The sequence below is a fragment of the Solanum stenotomum genome, chromosome 3 (genome assembly GCF_019186545.1).
Source record: "Solanum stenotomum isolate F172 chromosome 3, ASM1918654v1, whole genome shotgun sequence".
NCBI classification, from domain to species: Eukaryota; Viridiplantae; Streptophyta; class Magnoliopsida; order Solanales; family Solanaceae; genus Solanum; species Solanum stenotomum.
Genome location: NC_064284.1, coordinates 63,810,937 through 63,835,482, shown reverse-complemented (window position 1 = coordinate 63,835,482; position 24,546 = coordinate 63,810,937). Strand labels below are relative to the sequence as shown.

The following is a 24,546-nucleotide window of genomic DNA, read 5'->3' as shown; positions in this document are numbered from 1 at the left end:
TCCACCAAACAATGAACGCCTCGATCGACAATGTTCTTCAAATATAACTACAAGGATGCTTCAAAAACACCACAAAATCGAAGAAATCTTTAGCTAAAATTAGGATTTACAGATGAATTTTTTCGATTAGGTTTTGGTGTTCTTAGAGAAAGGAAACGGGTGGGTGAAATAAATGGACTAGGGTAAAATAAAATGGATTTGGGTGAAAAGAATCGGGTTTGGGTTAAAAGAAACGGGTTTGGGTCAAATGAATCGGATTGGGGTCTTTTATTACGTGGCTTAACTAGGAGGCGAGTGGCTTTCACTCTAAGCATAATGTCCTGGGTTGGGTGACGGAAGGGGGAAATAAATATACTTTTATGTACTTAAGGTGTGTAATAGGTCACCCCATTAGTTAAAGTGTGTAAATGACTTTTGGGTATACGTTTAGGGGGCAATTTATGCCTTTTGCCAAAAAAAAATCATAAAAGTACAATTACCTAACTTACATTACAAAAATATAGTCAAAACTTACATTACAAATCTTTAGCTCAAAACACAATTCGGTATAAAATAATATACATCTAGTATAAAACAATATACAATTTTTTCATATTTCCTTTTTACATATTTAGAAAGGAAAAAAACTTAATAATACAATATTATACTTTATAATATAAGATTATATGAAATTATAAAAGGTATTTATACACCCATATATAGTATACTACTATTTGATACACTATTATACAAAATAAGATTTTGTCAAACTTTGCCAGTTGATTTCTCTCAAACTGCAAAATGGAATCTTTTGAAATTTGTGGAGAGAAAATCAATGGAGAGATGGATCTAGTGATAGCCTATCACACCCAATAGGTAAGACATCGTGAATCACAACAGAATTTGATTGAGAAATATATTGAAAATGACACTTTGCTCTTGAAATTTCGATACTGTAGTCACATATATAATTTGTGCTTTCCTGGAGTTGAGATGAAATTTTGGAACCGCATTGAATTCGTCTCATCAAGATCTATCATTTGACTCCGAATTTGAATTTTATGGAGATCGGGACATGACAACCTTTTAGACTCTTAAGCTCCATTGTTGGGATCAATTTAGATAAGCATTAAAAAAAGCTTAGCTAACTTATGTAAACTTGTAAAGTAATTGTATGAGCCGCACTAAAACGTAACTATCTCTTTAGTTTGAAGGATAAATCTATCAGAGAAATATGATAGAGTATCAATAAAAGTTAAAATATAATAATCAAATAATAAAAAATTAAGGTCATAACGCGATCACACTTTATGCAAAATAAAACTTTTCACATTATTTATTAATGATTTTAACGTTAGCATACAAAATAAATATTATATTTAAACTAACAATATACACGTTATTAAAAACTTATCGAATAATTATCTCAGGTTTATCCATCATACCAAATCGTGTCTAGTCTAAATAGCCAAGTAACTAAAAAAAAAGGGCAAAAACATGGAATCGTATTTCACCTAAAATATATATTTACTCACATTGCTATAAAAATAAATAAATTACTACTTCAGAACATTCTGTATTCAATTCCCCCTCCCGGTTAATTTATTCAACTTTATTTCCTCTAGGGAGACGGCGAAATCGGAGCCGGAAAAAGGAACTCCGACGACTGCTCCGGTTGTTTTAATGGGTCTCAAGGCGTAGTTTTGAATACTGATGTCATTGTTCTGGATTGTGATTCGCGAATTAGCTGAAATCGAAGCCATGGTACTGTACTTCTCTTTTTCATGATTCGTTTTTTTTTTCCTCTTCAATTAGGTTTTTTTGTTTTTGGAATTGTGTTAGTTCAGCAAAAATTGTGCGAAGAAACGGCAAGGGTTGCATTGGGTTTAGTGAGATACAGAAATAGTTGTTAGCTTCATTCGTATTGCTTTACTTGGACTAATTTAGGATTGAGGCGTAGTTGATTGATTGATTCGTGTGTAACGGTTTTAGGCTTGTTGGTATCTGTTGTAGGATTAGCCTTATCCTTCTAGTTTATTGCTGGTATAGGGCGCGAAGAATCGTTAAGTGCCTTCTATCTATTTTATTGCTGGTGCTGGTATCGGACGCGAAGAATTGTCTGGATTTGCATTATGTTTAGTGAGATATAGAAATAGTTGTTAGCTTCATTCATATTTCTTACTTGGACTAATTTAGGATTGAGGCATAGTTGATTGATTGATTGATTCGTGTGTAATCAGTGGCGGAGCCAGGATTTCCGTTGAGGAGGTTCAAAAAAAAAGGAAGCTAAATAGTGTTGACAAATAAGTTGTACCAGATTTCAAGCTTAAACATTGAAAAATGTTGCTAGCTGGATTCGAACCCTCACGCCTACTAGTTTTTGGACCCCTATAGCCGCTGAACCAAGCCATTTACTTGTGTTGAGGGGTTCAATATTAAATATATAGACATATAATACAGATTTGGTCCTACATGCACAATATAATTTTTCGATTCAGGAGTTTGTCGATTCAGGGGTTCGGGTGAACCCCCTGAAGTCCACGTAGATCCGCCCCTGTGTGTAATGGGTTTAGGCTTGGTGGTGTATGTTGTACTATTAGCCTTATTATTGTAGTTCTTATTTTTGAATCTACCATCAAATGTTGTTTATTCTTTTTTGGTTATCACACTGTTATTTTGTTGTTATTGTTCCTTTTCTGAATGCTTTGGACTATTAGTTGCTATGTTTTCTTCACTGCCATGATGTTATCACGGTTCATAACTACTTGATTTGCTGTACTTGAGCCGAAGTTTCTTCGGAAACAACCTCTCTACTTCCACGAGGTAGGGGATGTTGTTTTTGTTGTTGTGTGTAACAGGACAGTAGGTTTATGATCAAGGACATGGATCTGAAATTATGTTAATGCCTTTTTCTGGGATTTATGGTTTGTAGAAGCTACATGATTAAGTTGTACTTAGATATTAGTATGTGCATATACAAGATTCTAGGATATATAGAAAGTTCATGATACTACTACTGAAACAACAACAACAAATATTGTTTGGCCTCACTCCCAAGCTAGTTGTATGGAGCCTTATTGACCAAGTTGTTATATTTAGAACTTATGTTGCTCGAACTCTCCAAAAATGTTGCCGCATCCGTGTCGAATCCTCCAAAACTGCACTATTTTTGAAAGATCCGACACTCGCCCGTCAATATTTTTGAAGAGTATTAGCAACATTGTTTAGAACCGTCTTAATCTAATATTCTATAACTTAGGGTCTCTAATTTCTAACTAGATTAGGAGACTCCTTGATCACCTTAGACCCTTATCAATCTAATATTTTGTTGTTGATCTCCTTCTATTTGCTGGAACCATAAAAGAAAAGAAAAGACACAACACTTTGTTAGTTTCTATCACTCTTTGTTTACTTCTAGTCCCGAACTCCTAAAAGTAAAGCATACCAACCTGGCTAAACCTCAGCTCCAACTGGTTAGTATCAACTATATAGATCCTTTTTCTTCTATTATGCTCTTTTGTTAGTAAGTATGTATGGATTTTAAGAAATTATAGGTCTTTCAAAACAACTTTCTTCCATGTAAATTTAGTTTTAGATTATCCCCTCTTTAACCCCTTTAATTACTAATGATTTCACTCTTATTGTTTGAAGACAAGTTAGGATGGGATTAGTTATGTTGGAACTAGTTGTGTTGAGGTTAGTTGTATTTTGCTTGGTGTTTTTATTATATTTAAATCATCATGTTAATATTATATCAATATTTAATAGTTTCTTTGATTTATCTATGCATAATATTGATTGAAAATTTGTAATATGTACTTTTTAATTAAACAAAAAATAAAAATTTAATTAAAATTTATAATAGATATTTAAAATAATTTCTCTATAAAATAATCTTTATATTTAAAGTGCATTGATACATGATCTTTTTCTTAATTTGACTTTCTTAAGCACATTTTAAAAAAGATTAGACAAGCAAAATCTTCTTAGTAAAAGCACTTTCCAAATGAATTAACCAAATATAAATTAGTTTTTGTCAAAAGCACTTTTCTCAAAAACTGTTTATTGAAAGTATTTCTAAAAATAACCAATTTTTAGCCGCTTGCCCAAACAAGCTCCTAGTTTTAATAGACAAGTTATTAAAGACCAATCTAAACATGGAATCCTATTCCACCTGAAACATATTTACTCACATTATTAGAAAAAAATTAGTACTTAAGAACATTTTGTATTCTATCCCCTCTCGGTTAATTTAGTCAGCTTATTTCCTCTCGGAGACGGCAAAATCGAAACCGGAAAAGGACTCAAGGCTAGTTTTTAGTACCCATGTCGTCGTACTGGATTATGATTAGCGATTTAGCTGAATTAGAAGACACGGTACCGTACTGTTCTTTTTGTGATTCGATTTTTCCCTGTCAATTAGGTCTTTTTGTTTTTGGAATTATATAAGTTAAGCAAAAAATTGCTGGTATCGGACACGAAGAAACGTCAAGGGTTGTATTAGGTTTATTGAGACATAAAAATAGTTGTTAGCTTCATTCACATTACTTACTCAGACTAATTTAGGGTTGAGGCATAGTTGATTGATTGATTGATTCGTGTGTAATGGGTTTGGGCTTAGTGGTTTTTGTCACAGTATTAGCCTTATTTTTTAGTGGTTTTTGTCACAGTATTAGCCTTATTTTTGTACTTTCTTACCTTTGATATCTAGCATCATATGATGTTTATTGTGTTTTGGTTATCATACTATTATTTCATTGTTGTTATTGTTCCTTTTCTGAATGCTCTGTACTGCTTTCTTTATTGGTTGCTATATTTTCTTTATCGCCTTTTCTTTTTTTTCTTAACACCTCTCTGCCTCCACAAGTAGGGTAAGGTTTGCATACTCTCTACCCTCCCCAGACCCCACTTTGGAATTTCATTAGGTATAATGGGACAGTAGGTTTATGAACAAGGACATGGATCTGAAATTATGTCTATGCCTTTTTATGCGTTTTCTATCACATAAAAGAAAAGAAAGGACACAACACTTTGTTGTGGAACTCCTAAAAGTAAAGCATACCAACCTGACTAAACCTTAACTCCAACTAGTTCGTAACAACTATATAGATCTTTTTTCTTCTATTATGCTTTTTTTTCATTAAGTATAGATGGATTTTAAGAAATTATAGGTTTTTCAAAACAACTTTCTTCCATGTTAATTTAGTTTGTCTCCTTTTTAACCCCTTCGATCACCATGATTTCACACTTATGGATTGGTGCATCAGAAGGTCGAAATGGAACATGAGGAAACTGTCTCAAGCGACTTTGTTCTCTATCTATCCTCCATGTGTTGCTACTTGTACCTTATATTGGACCATTTTGTATGACCGTACATCCAGTTTGGCATCCGTGTCTATGCGACACTCATCTTGTGGATGTATTGGACCTTTAAAGGTTACTATTCACTCTCTTGTAATATAGTTGGTCTTACAATTGCTGTCCATAACTTTTTTTCATTTTGGTAAGTGTCTTCCTATGGTATAACATTTAGTAACATTTCTCCATTTCAACTGACCTTTCTAATTATATATGCATTCATGCCATTCTTCTGGATGCTGAGAGGGATGTGTGGGGATATTAGGAGAGATATGAGTAAGAATGAAGATATTTGGGACGGTGAGAGTGACCTCCATGGTGGACAAAATGAGGGAGGAGAGACTGAGATGGTTAAAACATGTGAAGAGGAGATACATAGATGTCCCAGCTAGGAGGTGTGAGCAGTTGGCTATGGTGGGGCTGAGAAGAGGTAGAGGTAGGATGAAGAAGTATCAGGGAGAGGTGATTAGGCAGGACATGACACACTTGCAACTCACTTAGGAGATGACCCTAGATAGGAAGATATGAAGGACGGGGATTAGGGTAGAATGTTAGTAGGTAAACCGAGTGTTGTCTAGTTTCTCGTATTAGTATTATTACTATTACTCTCCTACTATCTTATATTATTACCAGTTGTTTCCTGTGCTTCGGTTACCATATTATTTGTTTGTGCTACTGTTCTTGTTTCTACTATTTTCTACTTGGATTCTTCACTACTTTATTTCCTTCATACTGTTTTTGATATGCTTTACCTTTGCCGAGGGTCTATCGGAATCAAACTCTCTACCTTCACAAGGTAGGGGTAAGGCAGCATACTACCCTCCCGAGACCCCACTTGTGGGGTTACATTGAGTATGTTGTTGTTGTAGACCATTCTTCTGGAACAGCGAGCCATGATCTTAAAAAGGTTTTAAGACCAGTGTGCATAGTCTGCAATGGTGCTTAAAACAAATTGGTGAGATGTGGAATGTACTTGATACTATTGGATATGGTAGTGATAAGTCCTATTAAGTTGAGTTTTGGTCCAATTATGTATATGAGTGAGATTCTTACTTTTGAATGGCTTGCCAAAAGCTGCATATGGCTTAACTTGTTAATAATTGTTTCATTCATGGCTCATATAAGATTTTGCTACCACCAAACTTACAGGTTTCAGATGGCGCAGCGATACATTTATCTATTTTTATTTCTTTCCCTTTTCCCCTTTGCAGGCAACATCAAAGAAAGTAATCACAAGAGAAGAGTGGGAGAAAAAGCTCAATGATGTAAAAATTAGAAAAGAAGATATGAATAAGTTAGTGATGAACTTTTTGGTCACAGAGGGTTATGTTGAAGCAGCTGAAAAGTTCAGAAAGGAATCTGGAACAGATCGTATCCTTCTGTGATCTTCTTGGTTGCTCATTTCATATTATTATACGAATTTGTATCATTTCATATGTACATCTACATGCTTCTCCTTATGAATGAATAGCTGATATAGATCTTGCTACTATCACTGATCGAATGGCGGTTAAAAAGGCAGTACAGGCTGGTAATGTAGAGGATGCAATTGAGAAGGTTAATGATTTGAATCCTGAGGTATGACTGCTATTTCTCCTATTTCAAACTGCTTTGGTGTGTGTTACTTGAGCTGAGGGTCTTTCGGAAACAACCTCTCTACATCCATGAGGTAGAGGTAAGGTGTACGTACACTAGACCCTCACCAGACCCTATAGTGTGGGATTTCATTGGGTATGTTGTTGTTGAATGCCTTTTGTTCTTATCATTCAGAAGCAAATTCATCTTCGTCTTTCAATCCTATTTGGGTGGAGTAAGTAAGTTGATGCCAAACACACTTCATAATGGTGAAGTCATGTTACGTAGTAGCATTCACAATAAAAGAATATGTTTTGAGTGAACTAGGTGTGTCTTTTATCCTTCTAGACTAGAAGAGAGGAAATGATATTGACTTTATGCAATATTCGTAATTGAAATATTTATTTATGGTAACTGATCAAATCAGTGCTAAGGTACTTTTGGCTGACTGTTTAATATCGTGTCTTACATTTAGGCTAAGAAGAAATCATGTTATTGTGATTTGGTGCATTTTGTTCCAAAAGCAGGGAAGATATTCTCTCGAATTGCTGTCTGAATTGTTCTGGAGTTGCACTATATTGTGAATAGAAACACTGAAATCTAAGGGCAGTCTATTACGAGTCACATATACAGTCAATTTCAGTTCAATAAAATCACCTGCAACTGTTTTTATTGTAAACTTCCCTACATTTCCCCCCTTGTCATGGTTGGAGGTGGACAGCTCTTATCATTAGACTATCACACATTTATCACAGCTAATAAAATGATTGAAAAGAGGTATACAGGCATTACGGGAAAAAAATATCTTTTCCATAAAAAAGCTCCCAGGCACAACTCCCGAGGACATGATATAGCCTAGTTTTCACTATCTTCCTCCGGTGATCCTTCCGATCACCGGGCATCTTTTTCTTTTCTTCCTCTTTTTTCTTCCTTTCATCTCTTTTCTTTCTTGCCACTGGGCTCGTTTCTTTTCCATTATGGACGACACGATCTATTTTGCAGTAGGGTTCAAATCATATGACATCACAAGAACATCAGGCACAGCAGGGGAATGGTATGACTGGACAGAAAGGAGTAGAAAGTCAATAACGAGGATATCTTTCACTGGCAAGGCCATGGAATGGATATCTTCGATTATGCGAGAAGCATCCAAGGCAAAGGGGAACACAGTCAGAAGGTGGAAGAAAAAAGATGATTTCACAGAGATCTACTGCGCAAGGAATTTTAACAAATACGGAAGATACATCAGCCTGATAAATGTTAGAGGTAAAAGAAGGGCAGTCATTATAGTCCCTGAATTATCTTTTAACTCAGGATGGTCAGGTATTGCAGAGAAGATTGGAAGATTCATCCATAGTTACAAGCGTGTGGGGAATCTAGAGACACATAGACTGGTTGATAGCAATATTCCCTATGTGGATATGCTAAAGAGCAGCAAATGGACTAATAAGGGGGGGAAGGACATGCCAGAAAAGATAATAAAGAGGGGGGGCAGAATCTGCATTAATAGAGATGCAAACATCCAAAGCGAGGTACTGAAGAAGAGTTTGGTGGGCGAATTTATGACTAGTAAAGGTGAGGCACCTACCTTGACAGAGGTGAGAGGATGGGCAAGTAGTTTATGGAAAAAAGTCCATGGCCTGAACATTTATGATATGGGGGAAGGTTTTTTCCTTTTCGAATTTGCATCCAAGGTAACAGCGGAACAAGTAGTCGAAGGGGATTGGGTATGGAGAAACTTGCCGGTGAAAATGCAGTGGTGGAGTCCAACAGTGTGTGCGTCAGCAGGGGGAGATAGAACCAATGCAATTTGGATCAGGGTGGTGGGTCTGCCGTTACACTTCTGGGAGCACCATACCTTCAAAGCTATTGGGGACTTTTGTGGGGGGTGGATAGAAACAGAAGAAGAAACCCAACTGCGAAATCATCTTAAATGGGCGAGAATCAAAATCAAAGGAAACGGGTCTGACGTGCCAAAGGAAGTGACAATAGATGATGGTGCTTTTCTCTACACGATGCAGGTGTGGACGGAAGCACCGGCGAGGGTGACCGTCGGAGAAAACAACAGTGAGAAGGGTTTTACCCAGCGGTCTCCCATCGATGGACCAAAGGTTTTTGTAGAGGACTCTGTAGTGTTAAGAGGAGCAGCAGATAAAGCTGTCCAGCCACGTGCAATGGCAGAGACACGTGGGGAGAATTTTAGAACCCCAAATGTTGACTTGGGCTTGAGGGTTTCTAGCAATAAAAGTTTAAATGCAGACTTGGGCTTTAGGGTTTCTGGCAGCAAAAGCTTACTTGCAACTTTGGGCCAACTGGGCCAATTTAGCCCAAACAGTTCAGGAAAAAATAAAGAAGTGGCACATGACAGGCACATGCCTTTTAATGAGGGCTTGAATGAAATTAAAATATTGGCATCTCAATTCCTAGAAGCTTTAAGCCACTGGGAGTCCTCATCGAAGCTTCCACAAGTTGAAAATTCTACGGAGAAAGGACTCACTCCAATGGAGATACAAGGGGAAAAATCAGATATTCACCAAGAGACGGCTTCGCAGAATATGATTGACGAAAGCGGGGTTATGCAATTGCAGGAGAAAGGGGACTGTTCGAGGGAGACAGATGCTGGCTGTGAAGAACAAAACATGCAAATCCAGCAAATCCATGATGTTGAACCAGTAGCTTCGAACACTCCTAGAAAAAATAATGGAGAGGTCGAAATCCAGCAAATCCACGATGCTGAGCCGCTATCCATACAAAGTCCTGGAGTCCAGACAGACGCAGAGGTCGAAGCATCCAATTGGATAAGTTCACATATTCTGGAACTTAGCAGAACTTACGGAGTGGCGTTTGAAGGTTTTAGGGGAGAAACACATGCATTACTAATGAAGCTCGATGAAAGAAAGAGGGGGATGGAGAAGAAAGGGGAAAATAGTGAAGCAACAACCTCTCGACAGAGAGGAATTGGCAAGAATGAGCTGAAGAAGTTGCAGTCAGATTTGAATCAGGAAGTCGAAGGTGTAAGAAACAGAGGGAGAGTCCAGCCACTATTTCTCAAATGAAAGTAAATATATTATCATGGAATGTTAGGGGGATTAACAAGATTTCAATAAGGAATCTGGTTAAGAGCTCTCTACTTAAATGGAGAGCTGATGTTTACTGCTTTCAGGAGACAAAAATCAGCAAGGATGTAGACAGGATTGCCAAACAATTGTGGGCTAGTAGATGGATGAGGTGTGGGTATATCGAAGCCGATGGCAGCAGCGGGGGGGTCCTGATTATGTGGGACTCAAGAATTTGGGTGGGCAGTAGTGTAGAGGAAGGAAAATTCTCAATTACATACAAATTCGAAGCTGTCCAAGACGGGTTCTGCTGGTTTCTCACTGGTGTGTATGCTCCACACACTAGAACTGAAAAATTAGAATGCTGGGAAGAAATTGCTGCAGTTAGGGAGCTATGTGGAGGTCCGTGGGTCACTTGTGGGGACTTCAACACTGTTAGAACAATGGCCGAAAGGAGAGGATGCAGGAGAATAACCAATGTAATGACTGATTTCTCGAGGTGGATAGAGGATATGGAGTTACATGACCCTTGTCTAAGGGGTGGGAATTTCACATGGTTCAGAGGGCCTAACCAGCACAGTGCTGCTAGGCTGGATAGGTTTCTCTACTCAACTGAGTGGGATGAACAATTCAGAAACATTAGACAACAAATTATGCCTAGAGTTATATCTGACCACAGCCCCATTATGCTACAATGTGGTGACTGGGAACAAAGGAAGCCTTACTTCAAATTTGAAAACTGGTGGACTAATGTAGAGGGTTTCAAAGAGTTAATTCAGGACTGGTGGAATGGTTTTGTTGTGGAAGGATGCCCAGACTTCAAACTTAGCATGAAATTAAAGATGCTAAAGCAGAAACTCAAAGAATGGAGCGGTGTAACATTTGGGGAACTCATCAACAAGAAAAACAGGCTACTAAATGAGCTAGCTGAGATAGATCTGATTCAGAATGACAGAATGCTGACAGAGGATGAGATGATTATTAGAGCAACGATCCTAGTTGAGCTAGAAGAGTTAGCAAAGAATGAAGAGTCCAGGTGGAGACAGAAATCCAGAGTATTATGGCTAAAGCAAGGAGATAACAATACCAAGTTCTTTCAAAGAGTGGCAACAGCACATAGGAGATACAACACCATTGATAGACTGGTTATTAGCGGGGAGGAGAGTAAAGACCCGAAAGAAATCAAAGAGCATATAATAGATTTCTATAAGGTGTTATACACTGAATCAGAAAGCTGGAGGCCACCTTTTGCGATGATGAACTGCCCCAGAATAAGTCAAGAGGAGCAAGAGTGGATGCAGAGACCGTTCTCAGAAGAGGAAGTGGTACACATTCTCAAATTGTGTGATGGGGATAAAGCCCCTGGCCCAGATGGTTTCACTATGTGTTTCTTCAAGGAGTGCTGGGAGACCATAAAGGATGATGTGATGCAAACAATTCATAACTTCCATCAGAATGAAGTGTTTGAAAGATCCTTGAATGCCACTTTTGTGGCATTAATCCCTAAGAAGTATGGAGCAGAGGAACTCAAGGATTTTAGGCCAATAAGTCTGATTGGTGGAATGTACAAAATCATCGCTAAGTTGATCACTGAAAGAATGAAAACAGTTATGGGGAGACTGATTAACGAGCATCAAATGGCCTTCTTGAAGGATAGACAGATAACGGATGCTTCTTTATTGGCTAATGAGTTGGTGGATTCCAGGGTGAAGCAAAAGGTGCCAGGTATTCTATGCAAACTGGACATAGAGAAGGCATATGACCATGTGAACTGGAACTACCTATTTAAAGTTCTGAGTGACATGGGGTTTGGGAGGAAATGGGTGAATTGGATTAAGTTTTGTGTGTCAACAGTGAAGTTTTCAATCATTATAAATGGGAGTCCAGAAGGTTTCTTTCAATCACAAAGGGGACTGAGACAAGGAGATCCCATGTCCCCTTTCTTATTCCTTCTAGCAATGGAGGGACTCAACTACATGGTTAGAAAGGCTAATGAATTGGGGTGGATAAGAGGCTTTGGTGCATATACTAACAGAGCTAATAACACGGAGATCACACATCTACTGTATGCAGACGACTCTCTTGTGTTCTGTGGTGCAGAAGTGTCACAAATTAGGCATCTGAGGGCAATACTAACCATATTTGAAGCCACTTCAGGTCTACATGTGAACTGGCAGAAGAGTTGCCTGTTCCCTGTTAATCAAGTCAATAATATGCGAGGCCTAGCCGACAACCTGGGCTGCCAAGTGGCCTTTCTTCCCACCAAATACTTGGGGATGCCCTTGGGAGCCAAGAACAAAGAATTGGAAGTATGGAGTGAAGTCTTGGAGAGAAGTGAAAGGAAGCTGACAAGGTGGAAGAGTCAATATTTATCTCTGGGAGGTAGAGTGACTCTCATAAAATCAGTTCTGGATGCCCTCCCAACATATATGCTAAGTCTTTTTCCACTACCAAAAAGTATTGGAAAGAAACTCAACAAGTTGAGAAGGGTGTTCCTTTGGCAAGGGAACAAAGAGAAACAAGGATACAACCTGGTTAAATGGGAAGAGGTGATAATGAGCAAAGCACAAGGAGGTCTGGGCATTAAGAACTTAAGTATTCAGAACACTAGTTTGCTGCAAAAATGGTTGTGGAGATTCTGTTGCGAGGATACAGCATTATGGAGGAGGTTCATAGCTGAGAAATATGGCCTACAGAGTAATTGGATAACTGAAGAGGTGAATGGCACTTTTGGGTGCTCAGTATGGAAAACTATTAGGAGAATGTGGACCGACTTCAATGCGCAGGTGACTTTCAGAGTGGGGAATGGCCTGAAGATCAGTTTCTGGAATGAGATCTAGTTAAGCGATGTGAAAATGAGGATACTCTTTCCTGACTTATACATTATTAGCCTACAACAGAATGACATTATAGCGCAGATGTGGAGTCCTCAAGGCTGGAACCTTATGTTTAGAAGGGCTCTAAATGATTGGGAGGTTGAAAGAGTAGCAGACTTACTTCAGGCTTTGAACCTGTTCCTTGGCATCAATGCAGAGTCCGACAAACCAGTTTGGAAATTGCATAGTAGGGGAGTTTTTACAGTAAAGTCTTGTTACTGGGAAAGAAACACCAACCACTCTTTGACAACATTTTGGCCCTGGAAATTAATATGGAAGATTAAGATCCCTCTAAAAGTTGCTTGCTTCACTTGGTTGGTAATTAGAAGAGCTTGTCTAACCCACGAAGTGCTACAAAGAAGAGGTATACAGATCTGCTCAAGGTGCTATATGTGTGAACAAGAGGCTGAAGTAAATGGCCATTTATTTTTGCATTGCAAGATGGCTACAGATCTGTGGAACATGTTCATTTGTAGACTCGGGGTTAATTGGACAATGCCCAGAACCACTTTTGAGGTACTAACACACTGGCAAGGAATTGGGAAGAGAGGATCAAAGGAAGATTGGTGGAAAAATGTACCTGCTTGCATTTGGTGGACACTATGGAAAGAAAGAAATGGAAGGTGCTTCGAGGGGAGGTCAAGCAGCTCCCAGATGATCAAGATGAAATGCCTTAGTCTTTTGTTTTTTTGGTGTAAGCAAGATTTAGTGGGGGAAGTAGATAGTGTAGTGGAGTTTATAGGCCAATTGTAAATTTTTGAAAATTTGTTTTTGGATTTGAGAATGATGGTACCCCCTGGGGGTTTGTAAATCCCTCCTCATCAATTTCTTGATGAGTTCTTTTGTGTGAATATAAAGTTACCTATTTAAAAAAAAAAAGGTATACAGGCATTACGTAATGAAAGCAGATGTCGTTTAAACACGAGTGTGGAAGCTCTTGATGATACTATTCTGTGCCAGTCCTTATATTAAGATTGAAGCAACCACTATTGGTGTTATTAATTTGCTACTGAACTTTCATGAATTTGCGCTTAGTTTTAGGTTCGGTGAAACTCTTAGTACATAAATATTTGGTTTGGAGAGTAGTTACTGCATCCGCTGACCCTCTTTTTTAAAGAAGTTTTTAATATATCACTATGTGTTATATATATATAAATATACACACACACACACCATCTTGAGCAAGGTGTTTTTCTGCACATTCTTGAAATTTGCATCTACATCCAAAAGATAAAGAGTGGCTATATGTACAACACTTTTGTTTATTTTGGTTAAAAAATACTTAGGAAATTTGAAGACTTTATCCTTATTTGGAATCTTGTTAGTTTGATTAGAACAAACTTATTCTTGTCCAAATGGTTATCCTGATAGAGGTCTGAAAGTGTTCTGGAGATGTTACAAAATATGGCTTAAAATCTTGTCGAGGAGTGCAAATATGATAAACAAATGGACATAGAGTACCTTGGTTTTTGTATATAGGAGAATGGAAATATTCAAAGTTGTGTGAGTTGTTGGCGTATGGAACTTATGAGTTATATCATGAAACATTGAAAAAAAATGATAAGAGCATAGATGTAGGGATGCGATAAGGGTGATAGAACTGGGTTGGTAGGACTGCTATAGACACTGAATTTTCTACGAAGATTAATAGAAGTTTTTGGGGGAGAAAATGAAGGATCTTCAAATTATATTTATTGACCACAGGAGAAGGTCCCGTGGTGTATGTTATTTGCGGACGACATAGTACTGATTGATGAGACGCGGGACAGAGTTAATGCGAGGTTGGAGGTGTGGAGACAAACGCTTGAGTCCAAAGGGTTCAAGTTGAATAGGACCAAAACAGAATATTTGGGGTGCAAATTCAGTGATGCGTTGGAGGAGGCAGATGTGGAAGTGAGACTTGCCACACAGATCATCCCTAAGAAAGAAAGTTTTAAGTATCTCGGGTCTGTAATCCAAGGAAGTGGCGACATCGACGATGATGTCACACACCGCATTGGGGTTGCTTGGATGAAATGGAGGAATGCCTCTGGAGTCTTGTGTGATAAGAAAATTCCACCTAGACTTAAAGGTAAGTTCTACAGAGTAGTAGTTAGACCGGCCTTGTTGTACGGAGCGGAGTGTTGGCCAGTCAAGAACTCACATGTTCAGAAAATGCAGGTTGCGGAGATGAGGATGTTGAGATGGATGTGTGGGCACACTAGGAGTGATAAGATTAGGAATGAAGTTATCCGGGAGAAGGTGGGAGTGACATCTGTGGTGGACAAGCTGAGGGAAGCGAGACTGAGATGGTTTGGACATGTGAAGAGACGGTGCGAAGACGCCCCAGTGAGGAGGTGTGAGGGGCTGGTCGTAGAGGGTACGCGGAGGGGTAGAGGTAGGCCTAAGAAGTATTGGGGAGAGGTGATTAGACAGGACTTGGCTCAGCTTCACATTACCGAAGACATGACTCTAGATAGGAAGGAATGGAGGTCGCGTATTAAGGTTGAAGGTTAGTAGGGCTAGCGTGTTGTCCTTTCTACGAGGGTATGGGTTGCTAGCATGTGTAGTGGTCGTAGCCTTTCACTTGCAGTTCTTGTCTGTGGTACCTATAGCCTTTTGTTGTTTACGGCGTTTCACTTCTCTCTTTGTTCTTTTGAGGCTATCGTCTCCTCTGCTGATTATTTACTATCTTTCTTATTGGATGGTATGTTTTATGCACTGCTCTCCTCGCCTTTAACTTGGTTTTGGTGTACTTGAGCTGAGGGTCTTTCGGAAACAGCCTCTCTACCTCCACGAGGTAGTGGCAAGGTCTGCGTACACTCTACCCTCCCCAGACCCCACTTAGTGGGATTTCACTGGGTATGTTGTTGTTGCTGTTGACCTAGAGAAAACTTATATAGTGCAGAGAAAGGTCCTTTGGTGGAGGTTGGAAAAGAAAGGAATGCCACACACAAATCAAGAAAAGGAAGTAATAACTATCAAATGCATAAATGCCATAAAAGATGTATAAAAGAGCCACTATAAGTGTGAATGTGTGATAACAGTTGGAGGGAATACAGAGGAGTTTGCATCTCTTGTGCTGTGGGATTACTTCAGGATCTACTTGTTTATGTTAGTCTAGGGATGAGTTAAGTAATAGGTTCATGGTGTACAATATTATGTTAGTTGATGAAATTAGTACGATAGCCATTTAAAAGCTTGAATTGGAGAAACATTTTAGAGAGTAATGGTTTTAGAATAAGTAGAAGTAATATAGAAGATATGCTTTTCAATTTTGTCCAATATAAGAATAATGAGATTGACATTCAAATCCAAGCAGAGTAAAAAAAAAATACTAGGTGATTTTCTGTCATCTACCTAAGCCTTGGCGGGTGGAGTTATTGATACATGTTGGTGGGAGATAGCAAGTGGCCAGTTTGATAGTCGAGACGTGTGCAAGCTAGCCTGTACACCATCTTTACAAAAGATAATGATATTGAGGTGAGACTTGGTGGGATTGCAGTGTCTAAATGCAAATAATTAAAATTGATTTTATATGTTACATCTCATTGAATTCTGATTTCTCCTTTCAAAAAAAAAGAAAAAGAAGAGTCAGACATCCAGTGAGATGTAAATATAGAATCAAATATAATTATTATATGGTTTCAAATATGATGATTGAAATGTTAGAGTGCTATGTGCTATGGGGAGTGTTTCTGATAAGAAGCGAGGTATCCAGTAATATCTTTTCTTTTTTTGTTCTAGTCATCATGGGATTATAGTAGAATTTATGGGCAGAAATTAAAAAGGAACAGAAAGTTGTGGAAGAAAGGTCCTATGAACAGAACAGAGGTTTTGTTTGCCATGAATTTAAGCAATTTATGAACAAAAGAAATGTTTTGTTTTCAATGAATTTGAACAAAAAATTCCCCCTATCAGCCTATCTGGTCAAAATTGTACAACAGCAACATACCCAGTGAAATCCCAAAAGTGGGGTCTTGGGAGGGTAGAATGTACGCAGACCTTACCACTACCTCATGGAGACAGAGAGACTGTTTCCGAAAGACCCTCAGCTCAGATGTAGCAATTCCATATACAAAGAAGAAAATATAGCTGGTCAAAATTGTAGGTCCCTCAATTTCCTTTTTTGCTGACAGCACATAGATAAGCTTCTAAATTCTAATTGTTGTTTCTTATTGTGTTTCTGTGCTTTTTACTGGAAGATAAGTAGAAATTTGAAGAAATGGGATTTTGTATATTGAAATTTGAACTGAACGCGGTGAATCCATAATCTTTCAAGGAAATAGTGCATGTAAACGTCAAGTGATTCCTCTATCATCAGCATTCTGTCTCTGAACTGTCTGGGAAAAAGAGATCTTTGCTACTCAAAGCCTTGACTTCCTTGGTTGATCTGAACTTGCATGAGATGTTCACTATGTTGAAACCTTCAACTTTCCTTCTCTACTGAGAATTTCGATTTGACAAAGAGGGACCATGATTTCACTTTCTGCATGGACATGTATTTTCTAATTTGTATCATTATGCATCATAAAAGACCCCAGGCATCTCTTCAAGGAAGAGAGGTCATTGCTTCTGTATATCCATTATCACTTATAATATACTCCCTCCGTCCCATTTTATGTGAGGTAGTTTGACTCGGCATGGAGTTTAAGAAAGAAAGTAAGACTTTTAAAACTTGTGGTCCAAAATGAATGATAGAAATTTGTGTGGCTGTAAATCATTTCATTAAGGATAAAATAGACATTTTATAGTTAAATTGTTACTTAATATATAAATGTGTCATTCTTTTTGGTACTGACTAAAAAGGAAAGCAAGTCACATAAATTGGGACAGAGGGAGTATTTGATATCAAATCAAGGATGTGATAAACCCAAGCATTCCCCTCTGCTACCCTCTCTTTTATGTTTCCTTGTATTATTGTTATCGTGCAGCAGGTGTGTTGTACGCATGTATGCTTTGCCTTTGTGATTCTCGTAAATCTCTCTTTTATCATCTTAAAAGCTTACTGATCAAGAGATTCTTTATACTTGGGAATTGAAACTTTGCAAAATGAACGCCTGCTTATCGTGAATTGCAACTTAGGCTGCTACAAGAAATCTCTTAATATTTTTGGTTGATCTTAACATAGTTTTACCTTCTTGGATGCAGATACTGGATACAAACCCCCAGCTCTTTTTCCACCTCCAGCAACAAAGGCTGATAGAGTTGATAAGGAATGGAAAGATTGAGGAGGCTTTGGAGTTTGCTCAAGAGGAGCTCGCTCCAAGGGGAGAAGAAAATGTAATTATTAATATATAAATCTTTTCTCTTGCTTTCCTTAAATCCCCTTTTTTAGACAACGATAGAGCTGCTCCTTTAGTAACATGTAGGTCGCGAGTTTGAGGCATGGACACACAACCCCTTAGCAGTTCTGCAGAATGTTCTCTGTTCCCCTACTCAATCACTTGCTAGGGAGATGCCTTTTATTACAGCAATACAAGCCTTTAATCTAAATGACCGTTTAATCTCGTAGACTATATATTATAGATGTCCGGAGAATTTTGATGTGTGGATGCTAAAAAAATCTACGGTCTCTTAAAGATTGCTGAATTTCTAAGTGGTCTTTCCCTGTCTCCACCCCTAAGCTGCCAGCACCAGGGGTTCCTTTCTCTTGGTCGGCCTCCCTAGGAGGGGAGGCTGACGAGGGTAATGGGACGTGGGAAAAATCTACTTTTGTTTCTGAAGAATTGGCTTGAGATTGACACCATCTTTTACTCTGAAAAAGAGAAGAAGCTTTGGTTGGCGCTATCCCATGTGTAACCCACCTCTTTAGTACATGACGAGTTTAATTTCTTTTCTGCAGCAAAGCTTCTTAGAAGAGTTGGAGAAGACTGTTGCATTGTTGGCCTTTGAAGATGTATCCAACTGCCCTGTTGGAGAGCTTCTGGATGTATCACAGCGGCTAAAGACCGCTAGTGAGGTCAATGCTGCAATCCTCACCAGCCAAAGCCATGAAAAGGGTTAGTCTCCTTTCCATTAAATATCGCCGTTGACGATCCTCCTCCTCACACTTCTCAGGAAGAGGGGGGGAGCAGGGCATTTAAAGATTTTCAAAGTTTGGAGTGTTTGGAAAAGCTTTTGTTGATTTCATAAATTAGGAATATTTATGTGTAGAAGCTCATGATATGAAATGCTATTATTTTTTAATGATTAATCTTTGATTTAAACAGATCCAAAGCTTCCAAGCCTATTGAAGATGTTAATATGGGCACAAAATCAGCTTGGTGAAAAAGCCGTGTTTCCGCGCATAAATGATTTGTCGACTGCTAAACTGGAAGATCCTCCTGTTTGAAGGATGACCAAAACTTGGTCAACTGCTTGAAGATGATGTATCTTTCAACTTTCAAAACCTATAGATGCTTTTGTTCTCATCAAATTATGGATTCTTAGATTAATGTTGTGTTCGTTTATCGATCACAATGTACATGAACATAGTCTGTACTTTCGTATCGTAACTAGGTTTCATAAAATTGGTTTGTGTTTTTCATATCATAATCTGTGTTTGAAACATGTGGAGAACATACAAAGAAGATAAGTTATTAATCTCAAATCTGTCAAAATAAATACACTAGACTCCCATTTCAAAATTCAATCATAAGATCATGAATCTTTTATTATAGGAAGGAGATTTAGTAGTTTATATATAATTTTATTTTTATTTACTAGGTATAATTTTTGCGGCGAAAGGATTCAGATGAACTCTTTCCCTTCATCATGTTTCACCACAGCCTTATATCAGGTATAGTTGGTTAGGTTTAAGCGTTAGTAGATATATCAAGTGTGTTAGGAGTGCAACTCGGGTATAGTAGGTCAGGACACCTAGCATTGCTGCCAAAATAGTTGAGGCATACACAAATTGACTCGACAACACTATTAAAATAGTCGAGACATACGCAAATTGACTCGACAAAATAGTCGAGACATACACAAACTGAGTCGACAACACTATCATACAAAAGAAAAAAGAATGACTCTAGTAATGCATCTTAATAAAAAAACTCCAAACTAATCAAATGAAATGAGGTAACAAGTGAAGCAGAAAATGACCAGAATTTCTAGGTCTCCACCCATACTAGTACATAAACCAATGTAGTAGTACAAGTTATAGAACAACTCTGAAGTTTAGAAGTTTGCTGATGAAATGACCTAAATACCCTTTCTGTGTCTCCCAAATCAAAGTTTCCATCATCAAAGTTGAGAGCATAACTTGAAGGATCATACTGGAATTTCACTTGTCTTTTGTTCTTCATTGCTAATTTCTTCATTGCTGCTCTCATTCTCCCAAATAAACACTTGCATTGCTTCTTGCTATAGTTGTTTACACATAAAAAGCTTCTTACAAATCCACCCATGATAAAATCAAGAAAACACCTTCAATAACCTTAACCTCTATAGCCAAAATTAACTTGCAAGATTTGATCTTTTTGTGTTTTTGAACAAGTTGTCACATATGCATATTAGCAATATCTATCAAGAACAGAGAAAAGAGGTCAAAAGGGTGTCTGAAAATGGAAATCTTGGACTTGTTAAGGGACAAAGGAAAGCAAATCCCTCTAATAACTTAACCTCTATAGCTGAAGTTAAGTTCCAAGATTTGATCTTTTTGTGTGTTTGGTCAAGTTGTCACACTTGTATCTAGCAAAATCTATCAAGAACAAAGAAAAAGGCCAAAAGGGTGTTTGAAAATGGCAATCTTGGACATGAGAAAGGACTAAAGAAGCAAAATTAACTAGCAAAATTTGATCTTTTTTGTGTTCACATTTGTATATAGCAAAAATCTATCAAGAACAAAGAAAAGGGCCAAAAGGGTGTTTTGAAAATGGCGATCTTGTACATGAAAAGGGACTAAAGAAGCAAAATTAACTAGCAAGATTTGATCTTTTTTGTGTTTTATTCAAGTTTTCTCATTTGTTTATAGCAAATATCTATCAAGAACAAAGAAAAAAAGGCCAAAAGGGTGTTTGAAAATGGCAATCTTGGACATGAGAAGGGACTGGGGAGAGAAACTTAGGAGAGTTAAATTTGGTTTGCAAGTTTTGATCTTTTTTTGTGTGTTTAGTTCAAGTACTCATATTTGCATGTAGCAAAAATATGTATCAAGATCAAATAAAAGGGCCAAAAAGGGTGTTTGAAAATGGTAATCTTGGAAATAAAAAGGAAATGAGGGTAAGAAAATTTTGGCTTATGTGTGATGAATGGTATGTGAAGGACCTTTATATCATAAAAAGAACCTTAAGAAAAAATGTGGTCTTTTTCCTTTTTCCTTTCTGTGGGGTTTGGTTGTATTCAATGGAAAGCAAAGGGAAACAGGAAATAAACATGAAAATGTTATGTTTTTGGGTCTTTTAAAGAAGCTGTGCCCTTACCACCTGCAGTATCTTCATAGTGTAACACTTTTTTATTGCATTGGGAGACTCAAATTCCATGATCCATAGAAAGAAAAAGAGGATTCTTTTGTGTGTGGGGGGTGGGGTGGGGGGAGGGGTAAAGGGCTGTGGGGAAGAGAGCCCACTACATGGTAGTATCACTATCAAATTTGTTGCATGGAAAATGGCTAAAAACAAATGCTGCTAACTTATTAGAAATAACTCAAAAATGTCCTCCTTTTATCTTATTATACATATTGTGTATAATACACATTCAACTAATTTTAGTTTAAGGGTGTGTTTGTACTAATTAAGGAAAATATTTTTGGGAAATAAGTGATTTTCTTACTTATTTTCTAGTGTTAGATTAGAAAGAAGAGAATAGTTCTAAGTTGACAAGAAACACATATATTGACTCATGTCTCGACCCCAATATCAACCTGATACACGACCCTAACCCTATCCCCGACTTCAGACCTGATCCTCAATCCTAACCTTGATCTCGTTTAGAACATGTTCCTCAACCTGACATTGGGATAACCCCAACATGAAACCTGACAATCGACCCTAGCAACGTTGTCGACTCACGACTTAATCCTAATTTGAGATCAAGACTCAAACCTGAGCTAGGACCCAACTTTGACTCTAAGTAGGGGTTGGGATCGGAGTCAAGGTTGGTTGAGTTTCGAGTTGGGGTCAGGGTCATGATCAAGGTCGAGAGTCGAATCTCAAGTTAGGGTCTAGTGTCAAGTACCAGCTGGTTGGGGTTAGGGTCAAGATCAGAGAGTCAAATCCTGGGTCAGGGATTAGGAGTCAAGTTCAGGTCATGGTCGAGGTTGGGAATGATTGAGTCCCAAGGTTGAGGGCGGGAGTTGGGTCTTAGGGTTGGGGTCGGGAGTTGGGTCAGGGTTGAGATAGGGAGTCAGATATTAGGTCATTGTCAGGCTCGGGTCTTGAGTCAGATTCCGAGCTTGGGTATGAAGTTGAGTCCTGATCAATCCCCAGTTCCGAATTGAGGTCGAGAGTCTAGTTAGGTCCCAAGTCTATGTCAATATCAATTTCATGGTCAAGAGTATGGTCCCGAGTAAGGGTCGGGGTTGAGAGCTGAATCTTGGATCAAGGTCGAGATCAGATGGTGAGGTTGAATGAGAGTTTTAAGAAAATATATTTCTTTACTTCATATAGCAAAAGTTACTTTTCTTAAATTAAAGCCAATTAAGTCCATTCAAAAAATATTTTCCAAAATATTTGAACCAACCCAAATATGAAACTAAGGTCCGTGATTTAATTCTTGGAAATTAGCCTGCAATGGAATATGTGGAGGATAAAACCCTCATTGATCCATCAAATCAAAAGAAGGTCTATTTTTGTTGAAACTCCAATTGTCTCCACCAAAAGGCAATCTTGTATAGGGTATAAAATAGTGGTTTTCTCTTACTATCTTTCCTTATTGTCTTCATACACAAAGTTGCTTTTAGCTTTTTCTACATTTTCATCAAAATTCCTTTCCATTTTGTCCCTTTTCATTTTCTATCTCATGGGCCTATGTGAGTTAGTCCACTATTTTGTCTTTCGTATTGGCATCACTTGTAATCTACATACTTTAGGTGAACTTTTGGTATTGGTGAAATTTCATGAGATTGTCTTTGATATTGTGATGGTAACAGAGGCGAAATCAGGATTTGAAGCTTATGAATTCTATATTTATCACTGATATTATAGCTCATTGTAGTTATTAAGTTTGTAATTAAATATTTGTATATATTTAGAATATTTTCTAATACAAATACATATTATAGCTTTGCTCTTGGTAATGTACATGTTGAAGAAAAAACCCCTCAAGAGCGCGAGATATGCACAAATAGGGTGATTTGAGGCCAATGTTTATATTTTATCCGAGTTTAAGGTTTTTTCACAAAAAAATTAAGTCTTACTGCTATATATTCGAAAGAACTAAAAAATCATGCTTCTTCAATCGTTCACAAGTATCTTTTGCCAAGTGAACATTACTTGATTACTATCTTCATTTTACCTATTTGTTAATTCCTTGTTAAATTTATTCACGATTTTGTTCTCTTGGGCTTTAATCCAAAAGACGCCTCAATAATTGAATTCTAAATTCGATATGAATTTTCTTAAAGCAAGCTTCTTGGAGAACTTCCTTTTGAATTCAAACATCATAATAACAAAAATGTTAAGGTGAAATAAAAGAATTGACCTAAATCAAATACAAATAAATAATAGCATATCCAGTGTAAACGTCTAAGAAAGGTGGAATGTACATGACTTGTAAAAGGTAGATAAATTGTTTTTGATAGACACTCGACTCAAAAGGACAAAACAAATAATATCTTGATTTAAAATTCTAGATTCCCTTTGGATGAATGCTACTTACTTGCAATTGGCCATTGGACTGAAATTGGTCAGACTCACCAGCCCACTTTTAAAGATATAAAAAGGCTTACAAGTCCAATGGTCAATTTTCAGCCCACTAAGAAAATTTTCTCAGAAATTGGATGTATCTTCTTGTTATTTTCCTATGTAGCAGTAATATACTTTTCTTGTGATTTGAGATTTTTTTTAGTAGTACAAGTTTTTGGAGGAACTAGAAAGTTGATATCACAAGGAGTCTTGACGTAACTAGAAAATTGATATCATAGGATCAAAAGGTTATAGATTTAAGATGTGAAAAAAATACAGAGTTTTGTCAAATTTTTAACTATAATGATGGTTGAGAATTGTGGAGAGGGATCTATAGTATTGCTTATTCGTTCGCGTGAACTCAATAACTAGTCAGTATACTTTAGTAAAACACTCACACTATGGTTTGTTTCAATTGAACGTCTAAATACATGATAATGTGTTCCTATTAGACATCTACCGCTCAAATTTTGAAAAATTTATTCGTTAGTTTTCAAGCGCTTTATATGTGGATAAATTAATAAATTCAAAATGTGTCATCTCCTTTAATCATATAAGATGTAAAACATAATGCTTGTTTGGATTCATGTGATTGATGTGTTTAATTTAAGAATATGACATATTTTATGTGGTCATTTTATTTATATATTGGACACTTGAGAACACGTGCAATTTTTTTCTAAGAGAGTCTAATAGGAACATTTTAATAATTTACTTTAAGGTCTTGTAAGTTATTCCAAAATTAAACATCCAGAAATTAGTTATCTCACATTTGATATAGGATAAAAAATAACATTACAATCCTGAGATAACTCACCATGCAATTTATTCCAACCAAATATAAATAAATTCATATTAAAATTAATTATTCCTTGTCCGTTATACTAAAGGAGT

The 24,546-nt window shown here is 37.4% G+C and overlaps 1 protein-coding gene across 1 annotated transcript; it reads left to right on the top strand.

Moving 5' to 3' along the window:
* Positions 1–1,482: 1,482 nt before the first annotated feature.
* On the top strand, positions 1,483–19,309 carry LOC125860523 (protein GID8 homolog). The gene is made up of 6 exons (XM_049540505.1): positions 1,483–1,743; positions 6,549–6,708; positions 6,809–6,915; positions 17,975–18,106; positions 18,669–18,825; positions 19,036–19,309. The coding sequence occupies exons 1-6, from the start codon at positions 1,693–1,695 to the stop codon at positions 19,155–19,157; spliced, it is 729 nt and encodes a 242-aa protein (XP_049396462.1). The 5' UTR covers positions 1,483–1,692; the 3' UTR covers positions 19,158–19,309.
* The last annotated feature ends 5,237 nt before the right edge of the window (positions 19,310–24,546 follow it).

Excerpts from the sequence above, each read along its gene's own strand:
- LOC125860523 (XM_049540505.1), top strand. The coding sequence starts at position 1,693 with ATGTCATTGTTCTGGATTGTGATTCGCGAATTAGCTGAAATCGAAGCC. Across the intron at positions 1,744-6,548 it reads TAGCTGAAATCGAAGCCATG|GCAACATCAAAGAAAGTAAT; the intron begins GTACTGTACTTC and ends TCCCCTTTGCAG. Across the intron at positions 18,107-18,668 it reads CTCCAAGGGGAGAAGAAAAT|CAAAGCTTCTTAGAAGAGTT; the intron begins GTAATTATTAAT and ends TCTTTTCTGCAG.